Genomic DNA, 22,975 nt, shown 5'->3' on the forward strand with positions numbered 1-22,975 from the left:
CTTGTAACAGATATGATAACTTAGCTGTCCTAACTGACATGTTACCTGTCTTGTAACAGATATGATAACTTAGCTGTCCCAACTGACATGTTACCTGTCTTGTAACAGATATGATAACTTAGCTGTCCTAACTGACATGTTACCTGTCTTGTAACAGATATGATAACTTAGCTGTCCCAACTGACATGTTACCTGTCTTGTAACAGATATGATAACTTAGCTGTCCCAACTGACATGTTACCTGTCTTGTAACAGATATGATAACTTAGCTGTCCTAACTGACATGTTACCTGTCTTGTAACAGATATGATAACTTAGCTGTCCCAACTGACATGTTACCTGTCTTGTAACAGATATGATAACTTAGCTGTCCCAACTGACATGTTACCTGTCTTATAACAGATATAACTTAGCTGCTGTCCAAACTGACATGTTACCTGTCTTATAACAGATATGATAACTTAGCTGTCCCAACTGACATGTTACCTGTCTTGTAACAGATATGATAACTTAGCTGTCCCAACTGACATGTTACCTGTCTTGTAACAGATATGATAATTTAGCTGTCCCAACTGACATGTTACCTGTCTTATAACAGATATGATAACTTAGCTGCTGTCCTAACTGACATGTTACCTGTCTTATAACAGATATGATAACTTAGCTGTCCTAACTGACATGTTACCTGTCTTGTAACAGATATGATAACTTAGCTGTCCTAACTGACATGTTACCTGTCTTGTAACAGATATGATAACTTAGCTGTCCCAACTGACATGTTACCTGTCTTGTAACAGATATGATAACTTAGCTGTCCCAACTGACATGTTACCTGTCTTGTAACAGATATGATAACTTAGCTGTTCTAACTGACATGTTACCTGTCTTGTAACAGATATGATAACTTAGCTGTCCCAACTGACATGTTACCTGTCTTGTAACAGATATGATAACTTAGCTGTCCCAACTGACATGTTACCTGTCTTGTAACAGATATGATAACTTAGCTGTCCTGATATGTTACCTGTCTTGTAACAGATATGATAACTTAGCTGTCCTAACTGACATGTTACCTGTCATGTAACAGATATGATAACTTACCTGTCCCAACTGACATGTTACCTGTCTTGTAACAGATATGATAACTTAGCTGTCCCAACTGACATGTTACCTGTCTTGTAACAGATATGATAACTTAGCTGTCCTAACTGACATGTTACCTGTCTTGTAACAGATATGATAACTTAGCTGTCCCAACTGACATGTTACCTGTCTTGTAACAGATATGATAACTTAGCTGTCCCAACTGACATGTTACCTGTCTTGTAACAGATATGATAACTTAGCTGTCCTAACTGACATGTTACCTGTCTTGTAACAGATACGATAACTTAGCTGTCCCAACTGACATGTTACCTGTCTTGTAACAGATATGATAACTTGGCTGTCCCAACTGACATGTTACCTGTCTTATAACAGATATAACTTAGCTGCTGTCCTAACTGACATGTTACCTGTCTTATAACAGATATGATAACTTAGCTGTCCCAACTGACATGTTACCTGTCTTGTAACAGATATGATAACTTAGCTGTCCCAACTGACATGTTACCTGTCTTGTAACAGATATGATAACTTAGCTGTCCCAACTGACATGTTACCTGTCTTGTAACAGATATGATAACTTAGCTGTCCTAACTGACATGTTACCTGTCTTATAACAGATATGATAACTTAGCTGTCCCAACTGACATGTTACCTGTCTTGTAACAGATATGATAACTTAGCTGTCCCAACTGACATGTTACCTGTCTTGTAACAGATATGATAACTTAGCTGTCCTGATATGTTACCTGTCTTGTAACAGATATGATAACTTAGCTGTCCTAACTGACATGTTACCTGTCTTGTAACAGATATGATAACTTAGCTGTCCTGATATGTTACCTGTCTTGTAACAGATATGATAACTTAGCTGTCCTAACTGACATGTTACCTGTCATGTAACAGATATGATAACTTACCTGTCCCAACTGACATGTTACCTGTCTTGTAACAGATATGATAACTTAGCTGTCCCAACTGACATGTTACCTGTCTTGTAACAGATATGATAACTTAGCTGTCCTAACTGACATGTTACCTGTCTTGTAACACATATGATAACTTAGCTGTCCCAACTGACATGTTACCTGTCTTGTAACAGATATGATAACTTAGCTGTCCCAACTGACATGTTACCTGTCTTGTAACAGATATGATAACTTAGCTGTCCTAACTGACATGTTACCTGTCTTGTAACAGATACGATAACTTAGCTGTCCCAACTGACATGTTACCTGTCTTGTAACAGATATGATAACTTGGCTGTCCCAACTGACATGTTACCTGTCTTATAACAGATATAACTTAGCTGCTGTCCTAACTGACATGTTACCTGTCTTATAACAGATATGATAACTTAGCTGTCCCAACTGACATGTTACCTGTCTTGTAACAGATATGATAACTTAGCTGTCCCAACTGACATGTTACCTGTCTTGTAACAGATATGATAATTTAGCTGTCCCAACTGACATGTTACCTGTCTTATAACAGATATGATAACTTAGCTGCTGTCCTAACTGACATGTTACCTGTCTTGTAACAGATATGATAACTTAGCTGTCCCAACTGACATGTTACCTGTCTTGTAACAGATATGATAACTTAGCTGTCCTAACTGACATGTTACCTGTCTTGTAACAGATATGATAACTTAGCTGTCCCAACTGACATGTTACCTGTCTTGTAACAGATATGATAACTTAGCTGTCCTAACTGACATGTTACCTGTCTTGTAACAGATATGATAACTTAGCTGTCCCAACTGACATGTTACCTGTCTTGTAACAGATATGATAACTTAGCTGTCCCAACTAACATGTTACCTGTCTTGTAACAGATATGATAACTTAGCTGTCCTAACTGACATGTTACCTGTCTTGTAACAGATATGATAACTTAGCTGTCCCAACTGACATGTTACCTGTCTTGTAACAGATATGATAACTTGGCTGTCCCAACTGACATGTTACCTGTCTTATAACAGATATAACTTAGCTGCTGTCCTAACTGACATGTTACCCGTCTTATAACAGATATGATAACTTAGCTGTCCCAACTGACATGTTACCTGTCTTGTAACAGATATGATAACTTAGCTGTCCCAACTGACATGTTACCTGTCTTGTAACAGATATGATAATTTAGCTGTCCCAACTGACATGTTACCTGTCTTGTAACAGATATGATAACTTAGCTGTCCCAACTGACATGTTACCTGTCTTATAACAGATATGATAACTTAGCTGCTGTCCTAACTGACATGTTACCTGTCTTATAACAGATATGATAACTTAGCTGTCCCAACTGACATGTTACCTGTCTTGTAACAGATATGATAACTTAGCTGTCCCAACTGACATGTTACCTGTCTTGTAACAGATATGATAACTTAGCTGTCCCAACTGACATGTTACCTGTCTTGTAACAGATATGATAACTTAGCTGTCCTAACTGACATGTTACCTGTCTTGTAACAGATATGATAACTTAGCTGTCCCAACTGACATGTTACCTGTCTTGTAACAGATATGATAACTTAGCTGTCCCAACTGACATGTTACCTGTCTTGTAACAGATATGATAACTTAGCTGTCCTAACTGACATGTTACCTGTCTTGTAACAGATATGATAACTTAGCTGTCCCAACTGACATGTTACCTGTCTTGTAACAGATATGATAACTTGGCTGTCCCAACTGACATGTTACCTGTCTTATAACAGATATAACTTAGCTGCTGTCCTAACTGACATGTTACCCGTCTTATAACAGATATGATAACTTAGCTGTCCCAACTGACATGTTACCTGTCTTGTAACAGATATGATAACTTAGCTGTCCCAACTGACATGTTACCTGTCTTGTAACAGATATGATAATTTAGCTGTCCCAACTGACATGTTACCTGTCTTGTAACAGATATGATAACTTAGCTGTCCCAACTGACATGTTACCTGTCTTATAACAGATATGATAACTTAGCTGCTGTCCTAACTGACATGTTACCTGTCTTATAACAGATATGATAACTTAGCTGTCCCAACTGACATGTTACCTGTCTTGTAACAGATATGATAACTTAGCTGTCCCAACTGACATGTTACCTGTCTTGTAACAGATATGATAATTTAGCTGTCCCAACTGACATGTTACCTGTCTTATAACAGATATGATAACTTAGCTGCTGTCCTAACTGACATGTTACCTGTCTTATAACAGATATGATAACTTAGCTGTCCTAACTGACATGTTACCTGTCTTGTAACAGATATGATAACTTAGCTGTCCCAACTGACATGTTACATGTCGTGTAACAGATATGATAACTTAGCTGTCCTAACTGACATGTTACCTGTCTTGTAACAGATATGATAACTTAGCTGTCCCAACTGACATGTTACCTGTCTTGTAACAGATATGATAACTTAGCTGTCCCAACTGACATGTTACCTGTCTTGTAACAGATATGATAACTTAGCTGTCCTAACTGACATGTTACCTGTTTTATAACAGATATGATAACTTAGCTGTCCCAACTGACATGTTACCTGTCTTGTAACAGATATGATAACTTAGCTGTCCCAACTGACATGTTACCTGTCTTGTAACAGATATGATAATTTAGCTGTCCCAACTGACATGTTACCTGTCTTATAACAGATATGATAACTTAGCTGTCCTAACTGACATGTTACCTGTCTTGTAACAGATATGATAACTTAGCTGTCCCAACTGACATGTTACCTGTCTTGTAACAGATATGATAACTTAGCTGTCCTAACTGACATGTTACCTGTCTTGTAACAGATATGATAACTTAGCTGTCCCAACTGACATGTTACCTGTCTTGTAACAGATATGATAACTTAGCTGTCCTAACTGACATGTTACCTGTCTTGTAACAGATATGATAACTTAGCTGTCCCAACTGACATGTTACCTGTCTTGTAACAGATATGATAACTTAGCTGTCCCAACTGACATGTTACCTGTCTTGTAACAGATATGATAACTTAGCTGTCCCAACTGACATGTTACCTGTCTTATAACAGATATGATAACTTAGCTGCTGTCCTAACTGACATGTTACCTGTCTTATAACAGATATGATAACTTAGCTGTCCCAACTGACATGTTACCTGTCTTGTGACAGATATGATAACTTAGCTGTCCCAACTGACATGTTACCTGTCTTGTAACAGATATGATAACTTAGCTGTCCTAACTGACATGTTACCTGTCTTGTAACAGATATGATAACTTAGCTGTCCTAACTGACATGTTACCTGTCTTGTAACAGATATGATAACTTAGCTGTCCCAACTGACATGTTACCTGTCTTTTAACAGATATGATAACTTAGCTGTCCTAACTGACATGTTACCTGTCTTGTAACAGATATGATAACTTAGCTGTCCTAACTGACATGTTACCTGTCTTGTAACAGATATGATAACTTAGCTGCTGTCCTAACTGACATGTTACCTGTCTTATAACAGATATGATAACTTAGCTGTCCTAACTGACATGTTACCTGTCTTGTAACAGATATGATAACTCAGCTGTCCCAACTGACATGTTACCTGTCTTGTAACAGATATGATAACTTAGCTGTCCTAACTGACATGTTACCTGTCTTGTAACAGATATGATAACTTAGCTGTCCCAACTGACATGTTACCTGTCTTGTAACAGATATGATAACTTAGCTGTCCCAACTGACATGTTACCTGTCTTGTAACAGATATGATAACTTAGCTGTCCCAACTGACATGTTACCTGTCTTATAACAGATATGATAACTTAGCTGCTGTCCTAACTGACATGTTACCTGTCTTATAACAGATATGATAACTTAGCTGTCCCAACTGACATGTTACCTGTCTTTTAACAGATATGATAACTTAGCTGTCCTAACTGACATGTTACCTGTCTTGTAACAGATATGATAACTTAGCTGTCCTAACTGACATGTTACCTGTCTTGTAACAGATATGATAACTTAGCTGTCCTAACTGACATGTTACCTGTCTTATAACAGATATGATAACTTAGCTGTCCCAACTGACATGTTACCTGTCTTGTAACAGATATGATAACTTAGCTGTCCCAACTGACATGTTACCTGTCTTGTAACAGATATGATAATTTAGCTGTCCTAACTGACATGTTACCTGTCTTATAACAGATATGATAACTTAGCTGCTGTCCTAACTGACATGTTACCTGTCTTATAACAGATATGATAACTTAGCTGTCCTAACTGACATGTTACCTGTCTTGTAACAGATATGATAACTTAGCTGTCCCAACTGACATGTTACCTGTCTTGTAACAGATATGATAACTTAGCTGTCCTAACTGACATGTTACCTGTCTTGTAACAGATATGATAACTTAGCTGTCCCAACTGACATGTTATCTGTCTTGTAACAGATATGATAACTTAGCTGTCCCAACTGACATGTTACCTGTCTTATAACAGATATGATAACTTAGCTGCTGTCCTAACTGACATGTTACCTGTCTTATAACAGATATGATAACTTAGCTGTCCTAACTGACATGTTACCTGTCTTGTAACAGATATGATAACTTAGCTGTCCCAACTGACATGTTACCTGTCGTGTAACAGATATGATAACTTAGCTGTCCTAACTGACATGTTACCTGTCTTGTAACAGATATGATAACTTAGCTGTCCCAACTGACATGTTACCTGTCTTGTAACAGATATGATAACTTAGCTGTCCCAACTGACATGTTACCTGTCTTGTAACAGATATGATAACTTAGCTGTCCTAACTGACATGTTACCTGTCTTGTAACAGATATGATAATTTAGCTGTCCCAACTGACATGTTACCTGTCTTATAACAGATATGATAACTTAGCTGCTGTCCTAACTGACATGTTACCTGTCTTGTAACAGATATGATAACTTAGCTGTCCCAACTGACATGTTACCTGTCTTGTAACAGATATGATAACTTAGCTGTCCTAACTGACATGTTACCTGTCTTGTAACAGATATGATAACTTAGCTGTCCCAACTGACATGTTACCTGTCTTGTAACAGATATGATAACTTAGCTGTCCCAACTGACATGTTACTTGTCTTGTAACAGATATGATAATTTAGCTGTCTCAACTGACATGTTACCTGTCTTGTAACAGATATGATAACTTAGCTGTCCCAACTAACATGTTACTTGTCTTGTAACAGATATGATAATTTAGCTGTCTCAACTGACATGTTACCTGTCTTATAACAGATATGATAACTCAGCTGTCCCAACTGACATGTTACCTGTCTTGTAACAGATATGATAACTTAGCTGTCCTAACTGACATGTTACCTGTCTTGTAACAGATATGATAACTTAGCTGTCCTAACTGACATGTTACCTGTCTTGTAACAGATATGATAACTTAGCTGTCCCAACTGACATGTTACCTGTCTTGTAACAGATATGATAACTTAGCTGTCCTAACTGACATGTTACTTGTCTTGTAACAGATATGATAACTTAGCTGTCCCAACTGACATATTACCTGTCTTGTAACAGATATGATAACTTAGCTGTCCTAACTGACATGTTACCTGTCTTGTAACAGATATGATAACTTAGCTGTCCCAACTGACATGTTACCTGTCTTGTAACAGATATGATAACTTAGCTGTCCCAACTGACATGTTACCTGTCTTGTAACAGATATGATAACTTAGCTGTCCCAACTGACATGTTACCTGTCTTGTAACAGATATGATAACTTAGCTGTCCCAACTGACATGTTACCTGTCTTGTAACAGATATGATAACTTAGCTGTCCTAACTGACATGTTACCTGTCTTGTAACAGATATGATAACTTAGCTGTCCTAACTGACATGTTACCTGTCTTGTAACAGATATGATAGCTTAGCTGTCCTAACTGATATGTTACCTGTCTTGTTTGCTGATATGTTATACCTCATGGTGGGGACTATTTAGAAATGGAAAATAAAATAAAGGTGAATTTTCCAGATTTTGAAAAAGTCAGCCTGACATCTTAAAATTATTCCTACATTAAATATACATTAAATTACAAGTGAACCATTTAAGGTTTGACATTGATTATCTTATTATGATTACTCAGGCTAACAACGCTGATGACCCATTTCCTATATGGGGCACGTGCATGGGCTTTCAACTATTGACATATTTAACAAGCGGAGAAAATCTTTTGACAGACACCAATTCAACACTCGTCTCATACCCGTTGTATTTCCAACAAGGTTAGTAATAATTCACTTTAGTTTTAAAGGTTCATTCAGGTTAGTTGCATTGGACAGTTTACAAAATATTTGTAAATTATGAAAACATATATGCACATACAAAGTTTTTATTAAATTATTGGTATTCATATTTGTAAGTGTAATTAATTTGAATTTATTTATTTGTTGTAATTTTTTTTTAAATTTTGGTAAATGCGAATTCACAGTAAAAGTAATGCAAAATAAGATGTATGTAATAATAATAAAAATAAATTTAAAAACAAATCATACCACTTTCCCATCAAAATCCAAGCCAAAAAATCAGACAACAACATTGGCAAATCTCTTCTGTGCTGCGTTCAATAACATTACCATATTTAAATGAGCTATGGTAATTTGAACACGTTAGCATCATCCATCGTTTTCATTGGTTAATTAGCGATTTGACCTATCAGAACAACATTCCAGGTCAAAACATGACGGATATTCATTTCTACAGCATCAAGCATTGAAAGTACGATCGGAATCATTCGCTTATGATAAAATAAGTTGAAATTTATTTTCATTTCATAACAATTCAACAAATTTATTTTTTGCACGTTATTATAATCATTACTAGGTAATCAACAATTGTAAAACGCAGCATGACCGGTTTGCGCTACCACAATCATTTGCTACTAAGAAATGCAGTTGGGTTTGTTTTTATTTGAAACTTCTTTTAGAATATACTTTCGTTACTAATAGAATGAAACAAAATAATTGTATTTGTCGCACAAGGTTCGTTAATGTTTAATTTTTTGAAGATGCACGGCCTACTTTTTACTCCAGCAAGAAAAAAAATGTATAAAATTTTAGATTAGCTTCTGCAATAGTTTCTTTCATTTTGGGTGGATTTTTCAATGCAAATATAAGCCCCCAAAAAATATTTGATGATAATTTTTTGAAATTTTGAACCCCAAATGGGTGAATTTACGGCAGAATCCGGTATATGTATAGTATCAAAACAATCAGACTTGCATTTTAAAAAAAGAAGTTGAAAAAGTAAACAATGACGACGTACAATCAGTAATATGATTAACTCTGCTTTGTGGAAGAATTATTTTTTAGCTTTTCATGGGTTTTTTCCAGACATTTTTATCATATTTTATTAAATTTTATTAAGGTTAAGTTTTTTGTAATTAAATACAATGCAGGGGAGACCCGAACAGGCAACGAACACCTGCAATATTCTCGACCAAGGAAATATGCAAAAACTTAGCCTCATGCCCACCTGCATTTGCATGTGTTGTCTGTTTTTATTTTGTCTTCAGCTCCTGGTTTTATCTTTCAAGAGGTTCTTTTTGTATGATACCCATTATGAGTCTTAATGCTTCTTTTTGTGGTGAGCAACAGGTTTTCATATCTTTCATAAATTTTCACTGCTAGCATACATTTTGCTTGAAGAGTCTTCTTTTCAGGTATGATGTGGCTATACTATGTTTTGTTATGGCCTGGGACTGTCTTTTTCTTTTCCAGTGAAACAATATATATTTTAATATTCTACATTTTCAAATGGATTTTAGTGTATGTTTATTCTGTGTGTATTTAGATGTTCTAATCTTGGTGTTTTTCCAGTGATTTCTCTTGGTGCAATCCAAATACAGTAGGTGTGTCTTGTTTATCTGAGATTTGCAAGAGTTTGAGCTGGCCAACATGTTAGTTTTTTTGATATGATTGATTACTGGCATGTTGATTTCCCATTTTTGAGCCATATTTTCAACTTTCTTCATCATTTTCATATAGCAATCTCGTCAAATGTTAACATTGTCGTCTATGGAAATTCAATTAGTGGTATGAGCCCTTCAGTGGGCTTTCTGTGACAGCTCCCTCATTGTCCTAAATTGTCTTACATGATATAGCGCCCTCACAGCCCTAGGTGAAGTTCCAAATAAATTTGGAATAAAGTTCCAAATTTTGATAAAGAAAATAGTCAGAATAAATTCATTTTGATTATGGCAAACCATACTCTAGCACCAGCCTTAGCAGTCTTCCTAAAAAACAGCTATGGAACAAAACAGCAACAACTATCAGTGTATTAGGCTACATTTTGTGTTCATTCCATATTCTGTATTCACCATTGGCTGCAAATTGTCTTTATTGTTTTTGATTTTTTTTATTTTTTTTAGAAAAGTTTTTATTTTTTGTTTTCTTTTTTAGATTGTAGTTTGTTTTAATTTCTTTCTGTAAGACCCTTTCTATCCTTTCCTAAGGATTTTATGCGTCTAATAAAAAAAAAAAAAAAAATATCTTTCGTTTATTACTGTATGCATGTGATACCATTTTGATACCATTTTTCATATGAGTGTCTTCTTTCTCAGCTCATATGTTTGTGATTAAAGGGACTGAGCTGCCCATTATGCCCAACAGTACTGTGTATGTGTCTTGTGTTTTGGTAAGCCACTAATGTATTTTACTTATCAGTGAAAATAGTCAATAATTAATGCAGTATATGTATTTATAGCTCTACTTAGCTTACTTGGTAGTTAATTATTGACTTCAATTTTTATCTATCTACTGTAAAATATACCTGACTGGATTCATCCTGTTTTTTTAGTGGTATGTACATATTTCAGCACGTATACCAGTGATAATATTTTATGTTATACCTTAATTATAAATAAATTATTTCAGTAATTTTCTTGTTGGTTGGACACTATTAACTGTTAAAGTTACATAATTAAAATAAAAGATAATATCAACAATGTAGCTAAATTAACTTGTAGCAGTGCATTGTGGGTAAGATTAAAACTAAATTAAATGCAAATTGTTTTAAATTTTGTAACAATATTACAGTAGATTCATGTGAATAACAATGAATTTTTTAGTCGATGTCAATGAGAAAAATGTCTGCATATGGGAAAAAAAAACTTTCACCATAGTAGTTATATACTGATAATGTTCAACAATAAGTCAGATTTTTCATTAACCCCAATTTTGTTGTTATTCTCTGTAGCTAAAATATTACATTTAATTGTTGAATCAATCAATGCAATGATTTATTGCTTTTACCAAGAAAAACTGAATATGCATGACTTAATTTGCACATTGCCCACCAGGAAACGAGATTATTGATGAAGGGGTTAAACAGAAAGTGATAAATAGGATTCCATGAAAATGCAATAATTACATGTCACTATTTTCTTTTAAAAAATGTATATGTATAAATGGAAAGATAAAACAGTACATTGAAGACAATTACACCATAAAAACAAAAAAGCTGCCCCTCATTATTTTACCCTAAACCCCCCATGACATAATGAAGCTTGACAATTTGCACACTGCACTAATCTATTGTGTTGTGTACAAAAAGGGGCATCTATCAGGTTATCACCTATTTATTACATTCTTCATGATTATTAAAGTTTCATAGATAGCTAAAATATCGCAAATTTTCAACCAGGAAATATTGTTATGGCTCACACCCAATGATATCAACAACACTTGCAGATTCAGCAGCCAATAATGTACACTTGGGATGATATATACTTGTGGGAACAAAAGGCTTTTGTGAATAAGGTCATCTAAGTTCATCGATTCTTTTGAAAACTCGCGTCAACACCATACCATGTTATAAATAGCTTTGGTTGCAGTTTTAATCGGACTCTTAGCACGGCTGTAAGGTACGCAATTCATTCGGGATTAAGCAACCACAGTACGCAACATGGCTACAAATTTCTCAACTGTCAAGGATAAAATTCAAGATGATATTCTGACATGCAGCCTCTGTTTTGAAATCTTCAAGATTCCCAAAGTTCTACCTTGTCTACATTCCTTCTGTCAACACTGTCTGGAATCATGGGTACATACCAATGCTGGGAAATTGGAGTGCCCGATGTGCAGATTAGAAGTTCCAAATAACGAGATCGCCACTTTACAAACAAATTTCATACTGACTGGACTCCATGATTATTTGGTAACCGTGAAAGAGCTTGAGAAAGAAAACAAATGTGGAGCTTGTGAACAGGCTGTTGCAATCACACGATGTCTCGACTGCACCCAGAACCTGTGTGAAACGTGTACCACTGGGCATAGAAACCTCACAGTAACCAGGCGGCACAAGGTCATCGACTTAGTAGCGTACACTTCAGGTGCAAAAATATCACAGCCGACAGTATACTGCGAACGACACCATAAAAGACCTGTTGAGCTTTACTGTGAAACTTGTCAGACACCAATCTGTAAAGAATGCACTTACATGGAACACTCACAGCCGAATCATCATCATAAATCATTGAATCAAGCAGCACAGGACAGCAAGCAACACCTGTTAACCCTTATTAGGGAATTGAGGTCTAGCATGATCAGTGTAGATGAAACGACAAACATGGTCAGTCAAGAATTGAAAAATCTTCAGCTAAGTCATGACAAAGTTGACAGGATGATTGATGACCACGTACAGAAGACAATTAACGATATTCTTGAGAAACAGACTAAATTAAAAAAAGAACTCTCTCAGATTTATGAAAACAAGAACCACTCGTTGGAGTCGCAGAAACAGGAGCTAGCAACAAAAAAAGCAACGTTGGAGAGTGCAAAGGATTATGCTGAAAATTTGATTAAATATGCCAGTCCTTCCCAATATTTAAAGTCAATGAAAAGTTTGATAGAACGAGCCGAACATGTGTTGACTAATGTGGATGAAAAACCTAATGTTGATGGTGTAATTATTTTCCATTCCAATAAAAATCTTGCAGATGAAGAAATTGGTCAGCTTGCTTGTACGAAGCCAATAATGCACTTCCGTGCTCGATACCACCGAAAGACTGCAACAACCTAACGGCAAACAATTTTTTTACAAAATTAATACATTGTACAAAATTGCTAAATTAATTATAACAAATGAAAATATACATGTAATTCAGCATGGTTTCTGCATGGCTATCAAAATGAATTATTTTGCAATAGAACAACGTAATATTAGTGTACAGTTGAAAACACATACCATAGTTCTATTTTTAGCACAGGTGCTTGCATACCGATATTAAAATGATGTGCATGTGGTCAAAATATATAAAATATGATCCATCATGTGATAACAGCAACTTTTTGTGCATGTACTCCTATTATGGAGATGGGCTTCTAAGGCCAGGAAAAAAAATTCTCTGTTTCTCGTTTCATGGAAATTTAAAAGCGTTTAATTTTTTGAATACTGAGCTAAAATGGGAGAAATTTGAGACAAGTACAAGTGCATTTTGGAATGCTTTAGAAGGAAACAAAACATTTGAGGCGCATAGTTCAAAATGATGTGCATGGAAACGAGAAACAGATAATTTTTTTTCTATAATATATAAATATATATAAGGCATATAATAATTTCTTCAATTAATAATGAGATATTATAGTGATCAATTTCAGAAAATCATAACCTTTTCAGAAATTTCTCCCATCTTCACCAGCCAAGGTTCATTTATTTGAATGTAGCCTCAACATTATAGACAGAACGATCAGCTTTGCGAATTGGATGATGAACTTTTCTTGCAATTTTTGTTTCAAATTTTGGTGGTCATGGTAACACTTTAAATTTTTGTCACATTTCACAAAATAATTCTGTGTAATGTTGATCTACACATTTTGGGAGGAAAACTATACTATCTTATTCAGTTATATTCTTTGCAATTAGTTAGATTGTGAGGGAATGTTTTAAAGTTAAGCTAATATTTATACACAAGAAAATGACAAACAAAAAATGGTATTAATGAAATGAAAGTGTATTTATAAACATAAAACATATCTGTATTAATTGCTGTAAAGCATAAGAAAAGTTATTATAGTGAACAATTTTAGAAAATCATCACAAAGCTGTGGTTATGTTTTTTAATTAATGACTTGGGATTATAACATTGTATTCAGTTTGACCTCTTATTAAAAGTAGAATGCTACCCGCAAGTTTTTTCACACGAGTGCAAATTTTAGCACATATACATGTAGAAGTAGCAATATGTTGTGTTTTATTGATTGACTATTTCTGAACTGATTACGATGACCTCATATTTTTATTTCCATGTAACTTAAAGGGCGGTGGTCGTCGCACCGTGCATGTGCGAAATTTGTGTTCATAAACATTGATTTTCCCACAATCCAATGCGCTCTTCTAATGGAAATCACCTGGGTGTGACTTGCACTAATTACCGATGGTGACTCCTTCGATACTTTCCAATCACCAAAAAATACTTAATTAAAGCTTGGTAACGTCTCAGTTTTTACTTGTTGATCTGCGCAACAGCCAAAGTCGCCATCTTTGTTTATATGAGACCCATATATCTGGCACATGCGTGGCGCGTCGACTACCACCCTTTAATATATCAAACGTGTAAAAATCAAGAAAATGGCAATATTTTTTCTTTTTTGTAGTGTTCTACCTGAAGTTTAAAATTAGGCTATTGTTGGAACCTTTATCTAAGTGTAAAATTAACCAGAATGTATCTTTGTTGTACTAAGTGTAACATATCACAATAGGTGACATAATATTTTTTCAAATTCTTTATTATCTTTGTTCTTAAAGATATAAATTTATTCCCTGCACATGATTTTGTTAATTTTAGCTCTTATGTTAAATCTACCTAATCGGTTTAATATTTTACTGTCAAGGAAGTTGTTTAAATTCAGTTTAATATTTGATTTTAACTTCCACAAGCTGTGTAACAAAGTAAGATTTCACATCAGCATTCAATATGGTAAAATATGCATTTATTGAAGTTTGTATTGATTTAATGTATTGTACTATTTTATAATTAAAATATTCAATTTTCAAGGGTCAAATTTCCTCGGCTGTTAACTACCTCGACATAAGATACATTCATTTTTATCACTATAGCAACAATACAAATAAATATTGGTACTACCCGTAATATAAGTACTGTTAAACCATTTAATTTCACTATTTAATGGCAATCTTGAGCTTTAACCTGAGCTTGCTCAGTCAATCTGAGCTCCACCCTGAGCTTCAACCTGAGCTCCACCCTGAGCTTCAACCTGAGCTCCACCCTGAGCTTCACCCTGAGCTCCATCCTGAGCTCCACCCTGAGCTCCACCCTGAGCTCCACCCTGAGCTTCACCCTGAGCTTCAACCTGAGCTCCACCCTGAGCTTCACCCTGAGCTTCACCCTGAGCTCCACCCTGAGCTTGCTCAGAGTCTGTATGTATAGTATCAGAGGTACATTACTTGGGGTTTGCAACTACGGTGACATGATACCAAGATCCTGTTTCAATCTCGCTCTCGCATAAGCATTCCAACTCAGAAAAATGCGAATGCGCATGCCCGAGGTAACTAGGATACTGGGATGTCCAGGTGGACCAAAATAGCTGCTCACGATATGATGAATTACGATAACTTTATTTTCTGTACATTTTCGATGTATTAATTTGTTTCACTATGAATGTGGTAATACATATTTTATTGATTATTACAAACCGCCTATTTCATGTTTGAAGGTCGTAGCATCAGTCTCGCTATCTACGAGATGAGACATGATGTCACCATACAGTACTATGCGCGTTGCAAACCCCAAGTAACGTACCTCTGATAGTATACATTTTGGAAATAAATTCATGCTATTAAAGTATATTTTTTCTCTAAAAGTAGAGCTTTAAGTAATGTGTAAGAATGTTATTATAATTATAGTTAATTTAAGCACTCAACATAATAAATAGACTATGATACCTGCCTACATTGAAGGGGTAATGAAAATAGACTACCTGCCTACATTGAAGGGGTAATGAAAATAGACTACCTGCCTACATTGAAGGGGTAATGAAAATAGACTACCTGCCTACATTGAAGGGGTAATGAAAATAGACTACCTGCCTACATTGAAGGGGTAATGAAAATAGACTACCTGCCTACATTGAAGGGGTAATGAAAATAGACTACCTGCCTACATTGAAGGGGTAATGAAAATAGACTACCTGCCTACATTGAAGGGGTAATGAAAATAGACTACCTGCCTACATTGAAGGGGTAATAAATAAGTAGCGCTATTGTGAAGCACTATATTACCAGGAAGCCTCCAGTTGTACAGTTCACATTATAGTTTCAAGGTCCTAAGAAGCGTTTATGTACACGTACACAAACAAAATGTAGAAATATATTGTCTAGATGCTGCATACATTGCAGCAGTTCAGTTCATACAAAGTTCATTTGTCTATTATGGTCATAGGAGACTTGTGAATGCGTTACCCTCCCATGTTTTACCATTAGACTGGTTTAAGCCTGTGCACGGCAGTTTTACCATTCATGCTTGGACACTGAAGTGTATGCATGCACTTTTACAGTAGATGTTAATTTTGTCTATTGTAACAAAATACAAATTAGATATTATTATGCAAATTAGCTGTCATGTTTGCTCATTTACCTGTCTTATAGACAGTTTGTCAGTCACACCTTTAAATCTTTTGACTTGTATACCATATGGGAAACAACAAGCGTTATAATAGTCAGTGAACATGTGTCTTTTGATCAGTTCGTCATATTTATTTTCTGTCTACTTGAATGTATTGAAAAATGAGCATTTTGAACTAATTTAATGAGTTTTATGTTCTGCGTGAATCAGCCATTATTGAAGACACTCAGACTCTGGTTTAAATAAAATTCCTTTTTTGGGTTTGAATGTAACACAAGCATCATCAGGGATAAAGGATTTAAAAAAACATTAAATAAGTGAAAACCATAACACAATTCATATTTTCACAGATACATTTATTTTGTGTAATCATCAAGATATATTTGCATAATTCATGGTGAATCAGTAAGGTTATAAAATGACTTGTTCTTTTTGACACTGAAGCATGTCCCGGTATATATGTTATGTCCTATAAGAACATTGTGGTAGTCAATTAATGCACATCCAATGAACAGTTCACCCACAAGAAAGTAGTAGGCTGCTAAGGCCATGCCCACCTAAGTTCAACATTGTTCATATTCAATTTATAGCATTGCTTAAGGTCAGATGACCCCCACCCCCCTCCAATGTCACAATATTAATTTGTTTGGTTTTTACACTGTACCCAACTAATGTACAGTTCAATTGAAAACTGGGGATGGGGTTTAGTCTTTTTAGTGAAATTGTGAACAAAAATAGCACAACAATGTGATAGAAAATATTAAAAACAAATATTAGCAAGTGTACATGTATTATATTTTACACCAATTGGTATTTGACACAAGACCCATATTGAACTTGACAATGTGCGATGTATTTTTAAATATTAAAAATCAACATTATAGCATGTTTAGTCAAAATGACAACACTGCACTGTAGGTCAAGGAAATGTTTACACACAGATAATTGTCTGTACATGTCAAAATACATCAGTCTGTAGATAGTCATAATAAACAAATAAAATCATTACAAGTTGATTCAAATTCACAAAACTGCTTTTTCAGTTCTAATATGTAGGGTGGGGGCAAACTGAATAATATTCTAGATCCATTTTTAGCTCCGCTGTCGACTTTGTCGAGCGGAGCTTATCATATGTGTGATTGTCCGTCGTCGTCAGTGTCAATGTTTTACTTTTTCGACTTCTTCTTGAAAACTACAAGCCTGAATGCTTTGATACTTGGTGTATATGTACCTTGGGTAGACTTCTCTTAGGTTTGTTCATTTCATGTTGATATCTTCAATTCTCTAATTTTAGTGAATATTTTTGTCATTTTTGGTAAAAAGTGATATTTTCGACTTCTTGTTAAAAACCGCAAGTGCAATTGCTTTGATATTACATATATAGGTACTACATGTGGACCTCTCTCAGATTTGTTCATTTTGTAATGATATCTTTAATTCTCTAATTTTGGTGAATATTTTTGTCATTTTTGGTCAAAAGTGATATTTTCGACTTCTTGTTAAAAACCAAAAGTTCAATTGCTTTGATATTACATATATAGATACTACATGTAGACCTTTCTCAGATTTGTTCATTTCGTGATGATATCTTTAATTTTCTAATTTTGGTGAATATTTGTCACTTTTGGTAAAAAGTGATATTTTCGACTTCTTGTTAAAAACTGTAAGTCCGATTGCTTTGATACTATACATATTGTTCATTTTCTAATGATGTCTTCAGTTCTTTAATTGAAATGTGCATAGCTAACAGCGGAGCTATCTCAGCTGATAGGCTGCTTGTTAAATTCTATTTTATTATCTGTCAATCTGATACAGCTGCCAGTGTACACACTTCTTCTTTCCCCCTTTATTTTTTTTCTCTTGCATCTCCCACAGAGAATAAAGATTAATAAACAAGTAATGGAAAATATAATGTTGAACTTGCCCAATACTATAGTAGTACACAACAATTCAATAAATCTAATTGATCAATTGCAAATGTCACTGCCTGTACTGTTACACTAGAAAATTATTCCATTTCTTCCAAAAAAAATGTACACACTTCTAACTAAATGTACTTGTACACTGACATCCAAGCATTGTTTTTGTGTCAGAGTTTGGTTGATTCAATTCAGACAGTCCTCACTCACATGTGTAATATTTGACTTTCCATAGCTTACAAAACAAGTAAATTATTTGGATCAGGCAGCGCAGAAACTGGCGATATTATAAACATTTTATCTAAAGAGAATGTGACATTTAATGCTCATTTTTATGGAATTACACCAAAGGTAAGACTGCTTTTATTTTTAACAAGGTTTCATCCAATCCCATATGATAGTACATTGATGCACATCCACTGAATATCCAGAGACAAATGCAAGCGAACGAGTCTGAAAGAAATAATGAGCATTTGTCTCAAGTTATTTATTTATTCTTAATGTATAAAATGGAGGTTTATTTAAAATAGAATCTGATACAAACTTCAATGAAGGTCCGTCAAACACAATTTCACCCTATCAGTACTATTATTTGTAATTTACTGGAATAAAGCCAATCCATCTCGTTTTCCTGAAAGACAGCACAGTTAATAGGAGCCACCAAAAGAGGGCATGGTGAACGATGAGCCAATCATATAAAAGGCTGTTGTACTTTGCAAAATCTGGTCATTTCTACGTGAAGATAAAATATAAATGGTGTTATTGTTATTAAATATACATGTATTTGTTGCTGTTGATAAAACAACTTACAGGCAATGTTGTCGTAGCAGATCAGTGAGAGAGACATTTGCATGCTGGTTGGCAAAAATAGAAAAAAATTACCATGCCTGCTACAGAACAAAACTTTTTACTAAATGGAACAAGGAGCGTTGACAACGATGTTCTGCCTGGAAGCAATTTGAGTAAACTTTTGCTTCAATAGCCAATCAATATTGACAGTTAACAATTCTATCATTGTAGACATTCAACAACAATACAAAGCTGAGAACATTCTACCGAATGCTGACTACAAACTATGACGACAATGGCAAGGAATTTGTGTCCATGATAGAAGGTAGGTTTCTTTTTTGAACACCATTATTTCCCAAAAAAATGTACAAAATTCTTCCTGAAAAATTATTTAATATCTATTTTGTGAAAGATGACCCAAGTTGACCAAAGTTCAGAGGAAGGAATAATTTGATGTGTCAATAAGAGTACAGATTCTTCAGTATTTGCAACTCCTACCTGACGTTTCCAGCTGTTCCTCTTTGTTACCACGGTACTTGGACCACCATTCAAGGGGCAAAACATGTCCTGTGGTGGCTCTCTCGCACTCAAAGATATCGCAGGGCCATTTGCAAGATGCAACAATTATGTGAAGGCAATTTAATATCACAATTTGTTGCCTGCCATGACCAGCAGCCTGAGGGCAGACAACAAATCATGAGATTGCCCAAATGAGCATGTGTTATTTATTTTTTCACATTGAACAGGTACCATGCACAAATACACCTAACATACCGATACATCTCTCACATCTGCTCTCCCACAAAATAACAACACTTATATTCGAAGTATTACAAGTGGCAGGCAGTTAAAGTATCTTCTATATCCATTTTGGCACATTCACTGTCTAGTTAAGATGGTTAAAGTTTCTTCAAAATCCTTGAAAGCAACAGTGGCGAGGACCAGGGGGGGAGTTGCATGACACGATTGGTTGAAATAATAGTCTCATTTGCATAAATTAATATTCATGAGCAAAATTGTGCCAAAATGCTTTCCGATAGCATACATGTTAGTTCTAAGTTGACTGATACCATCGTTACGAGCTAAAAAAAATAATCGGAAAAATGATGTAAAAGTATTTTTTGAGACATGTTTTCGATCAGACTCCAGCTAACTGTTGAAAGTAAGCACAAGTTTTCTCATTACCATGATCATAGCAAGTTATGAAATTCATGGAGAATGCAGAGGCACGTTTATATTTCACTCTAGTACTATTGCTCAAAATGTTTTCGATGACTTATTAGTGACAAGTTACCTAATTAGTATGCATTTCGAGAAAACACAGTGTGTGTGCATGCGCAGTTTGAAATGGAACAGATTTGAACGCAATAAAATCACGCGTAGAACTCGGGCTCCAGCAAGAAATTGTGGCGTCAAACTGGTTGTCGGTTGAATAGTTTTGCAGTAGACATAATTTTGGGGCCTGTATTTGTCTATGAAATGTTTCTAAGTTTTGTTGTGGATTATTCTGTAAAAAAATTGCTGAAATTATTTCATCTGTTCGTAAACGGGACGTTGTTGCTTTGACGATGAGCTACGGGCGACTGACGTCAAAACGTTCCATTCAGATCAGATGGCGCCCTCTCGTGCCAATCCCCCCCTGGCCAGGACAGTAGTTTCAGTGACATATCATGTAATATCCACTTTTATTCATGTGACTGAGTTTCAACCAATCACAGCATGCATAACAGAAATAAAAATGCAACACATTAGGAGGCAGGAAGCACTTCATGAGATTTGAAAACAGATTAAGGTGACTTTAGATATCAATCTTTTTACAGCATTTAAGTATCCTTTCTATGGAGCTCAGTGGCACCCGGAAAAGAACAATTTTGAATTTGTTGCAAAGCTTGGGCCAAATTTACACCATTCCGCAGATGCCATCAAAGTAACTCTGTACATGGCACAGTTCTTTGTTAATGAAGGTACGTATTTGTAGAATGTTGCTTCGAAATTATAGCGTCGTTAATAAACATGGAATACAGTTGTACATACAAATGTAAATTCATCTTGGAGGGGGCTGAATTAATTGACTAAACTTGTTAGTACCTGGGTATGTCTATTTTGCTATTACCCCGGTAGTAGTGTGTCTACGTATATAAACAAAATGCCATTTTTCGTGTGCTTCTACTAGAGCAAATATGGTATATTTTTTTCTTAAATGTACTGCATATAATTTTTTTTATTTTTTTTTTCAGCTCGAAAGAGTTCACACAAATTTAAAAATGCCACAGAGGAAGCAGCTGCTCTCATTTACAACTTTCCTGTAGTTTATACTGCAGGAAACACCAGTTATGAACAGTGCTATTTTTTTTAAGTAGAAATGGGTAAATACTTTAAAACTCTGGGTGAAAAGTGTATATATACTTGACTGACTGGCTGATGTAAAAATAAAAAATGAATTTTTGACCTGCAAAGAAATTTATTATTATTAATTGAGAAATGTGTCTGTACTGTTATGACTAATACTGATAATCTAATATTCACATAAAACAGCAATGCTTTGGTGGTTTCTAAAGGATTTTACTATTTTTGTAACATTTTAATATATATATATATAAACTTGGTAAATAAATTGGTTGTGTGTGAAATGTTTTAGCTTATGGGATGCTTCATACTTATTTATACTAGCACAATAGATCCAAGATCTTGTTCAGAGGGGACCCTCCCCCCACAGGTCAGCGGATATAAGCTCTCAGAAAACACATGTATCTACAGTGTAAGCCAGTGAATATACCGGTACTCAAAATATGGTTTTACAGTAGATTCTTTTAGGAGAGCATATTTAAGTGCACCCTATTTGGCAATTCAACATCCAACCATTGCAATATGCTAGAGCAACTTTGGTTACATGTTTAAGAGGTTCTTCCAATCAGATCATTGTATTTTACCCAGGGCAAATGTGATACCACTTGGCAATTTCATAATTATTTTTTGCTTAAATCATTGTCCGATGTGATATTACCACAACTGGTCGATTTTGCAGCATATCCATGATTCTTTGTGTCAGGTTACACGAACGTTGTAGTTGCATAGAGCAAATCGGGTAAAAAGCTGCCAGCTTACAAGTCATGCTACTCATCACCACAAAGACATGTTGACAACTACCAGTTGTGGTAATTTTGCGTCAATACTAACTCATTCTAAAGGATTTATCATAAATAACAATAAAATTGCCATGACTAGGCCAGTCCAGTCCAGGTAGAATCATGTACAGGTTCATGGAATGAGAGTTGTTTTAGATTTACATCAAGTTCACAAAACTGGGATTAGAATTATATGTTTGTGTACATTCTGATTGCCTACACAGCAAATAACCACATACTGGTTCCTCCAATGAATAGAATGGTATCTTATGATTATTAGTACTAGCAGTGATGTAAGGATCTTATGATTATTAGTACTAGCAGTGATGTAAGGATAGTTTCTGTTTTTATTCATTGTTCATGAGGTTTTAATTTTGTTATTTCTGTTGATATTAAGTCAA

General features: G+C 35.1%; 1 protein-coding gene across 1 annotated transcript in view; it reads left to right on the top strand.

Annotated features, from left to right (window-relative positions):
- The window catches only part of LOC102807920 (gamma-glutamyl hydrolase-like), a 185,000-nt gene extending 162,921 nt beyond the window's left edge, over positions 1-22,079 (top strand). Inside the window, exons 4-8 of the mRNA XM_085502033.1 lie at positions 8,246-8,384; positions 18,896-19,011; positions 19,681-19,774; positions 21,270-21,413; positions 21,687-22,079. Coding sequence (XP_085358159.1) covers positions 8,246-8,384; positions 18,896-19,011; positions 19,681-19,774; positions 21,270-21,413; positions 21,687-21,805 — 612 coding nt within the window. The 3' untranslated portion in view covers positions 21,806-22,079. The remainder of the gene's footprint in view (positions 1-8,245; positions 8,385-18,895; positions 19,012-19,680; positions 19,775-21,269; positions 21,414-21,686) is intronic.
- Positions 22,080-22,975: the final 896 nt, after the last annotated feature.

Source organism: Saccoglossus kowalevskii, chromosome 8 (genome assembly GCF_978046115.1).
Source record: "Saccoglossus kowalevskii chromosome 8, keSacKowa6.1, whole genome shotgun sequence".
NCBI classification, from domain to species: Eukaryota; Metazoa; Hemichordata; class Enteropneusta; family Harrimaniidae; genus Saccoglossus; species Saccoglossus kowalevskii.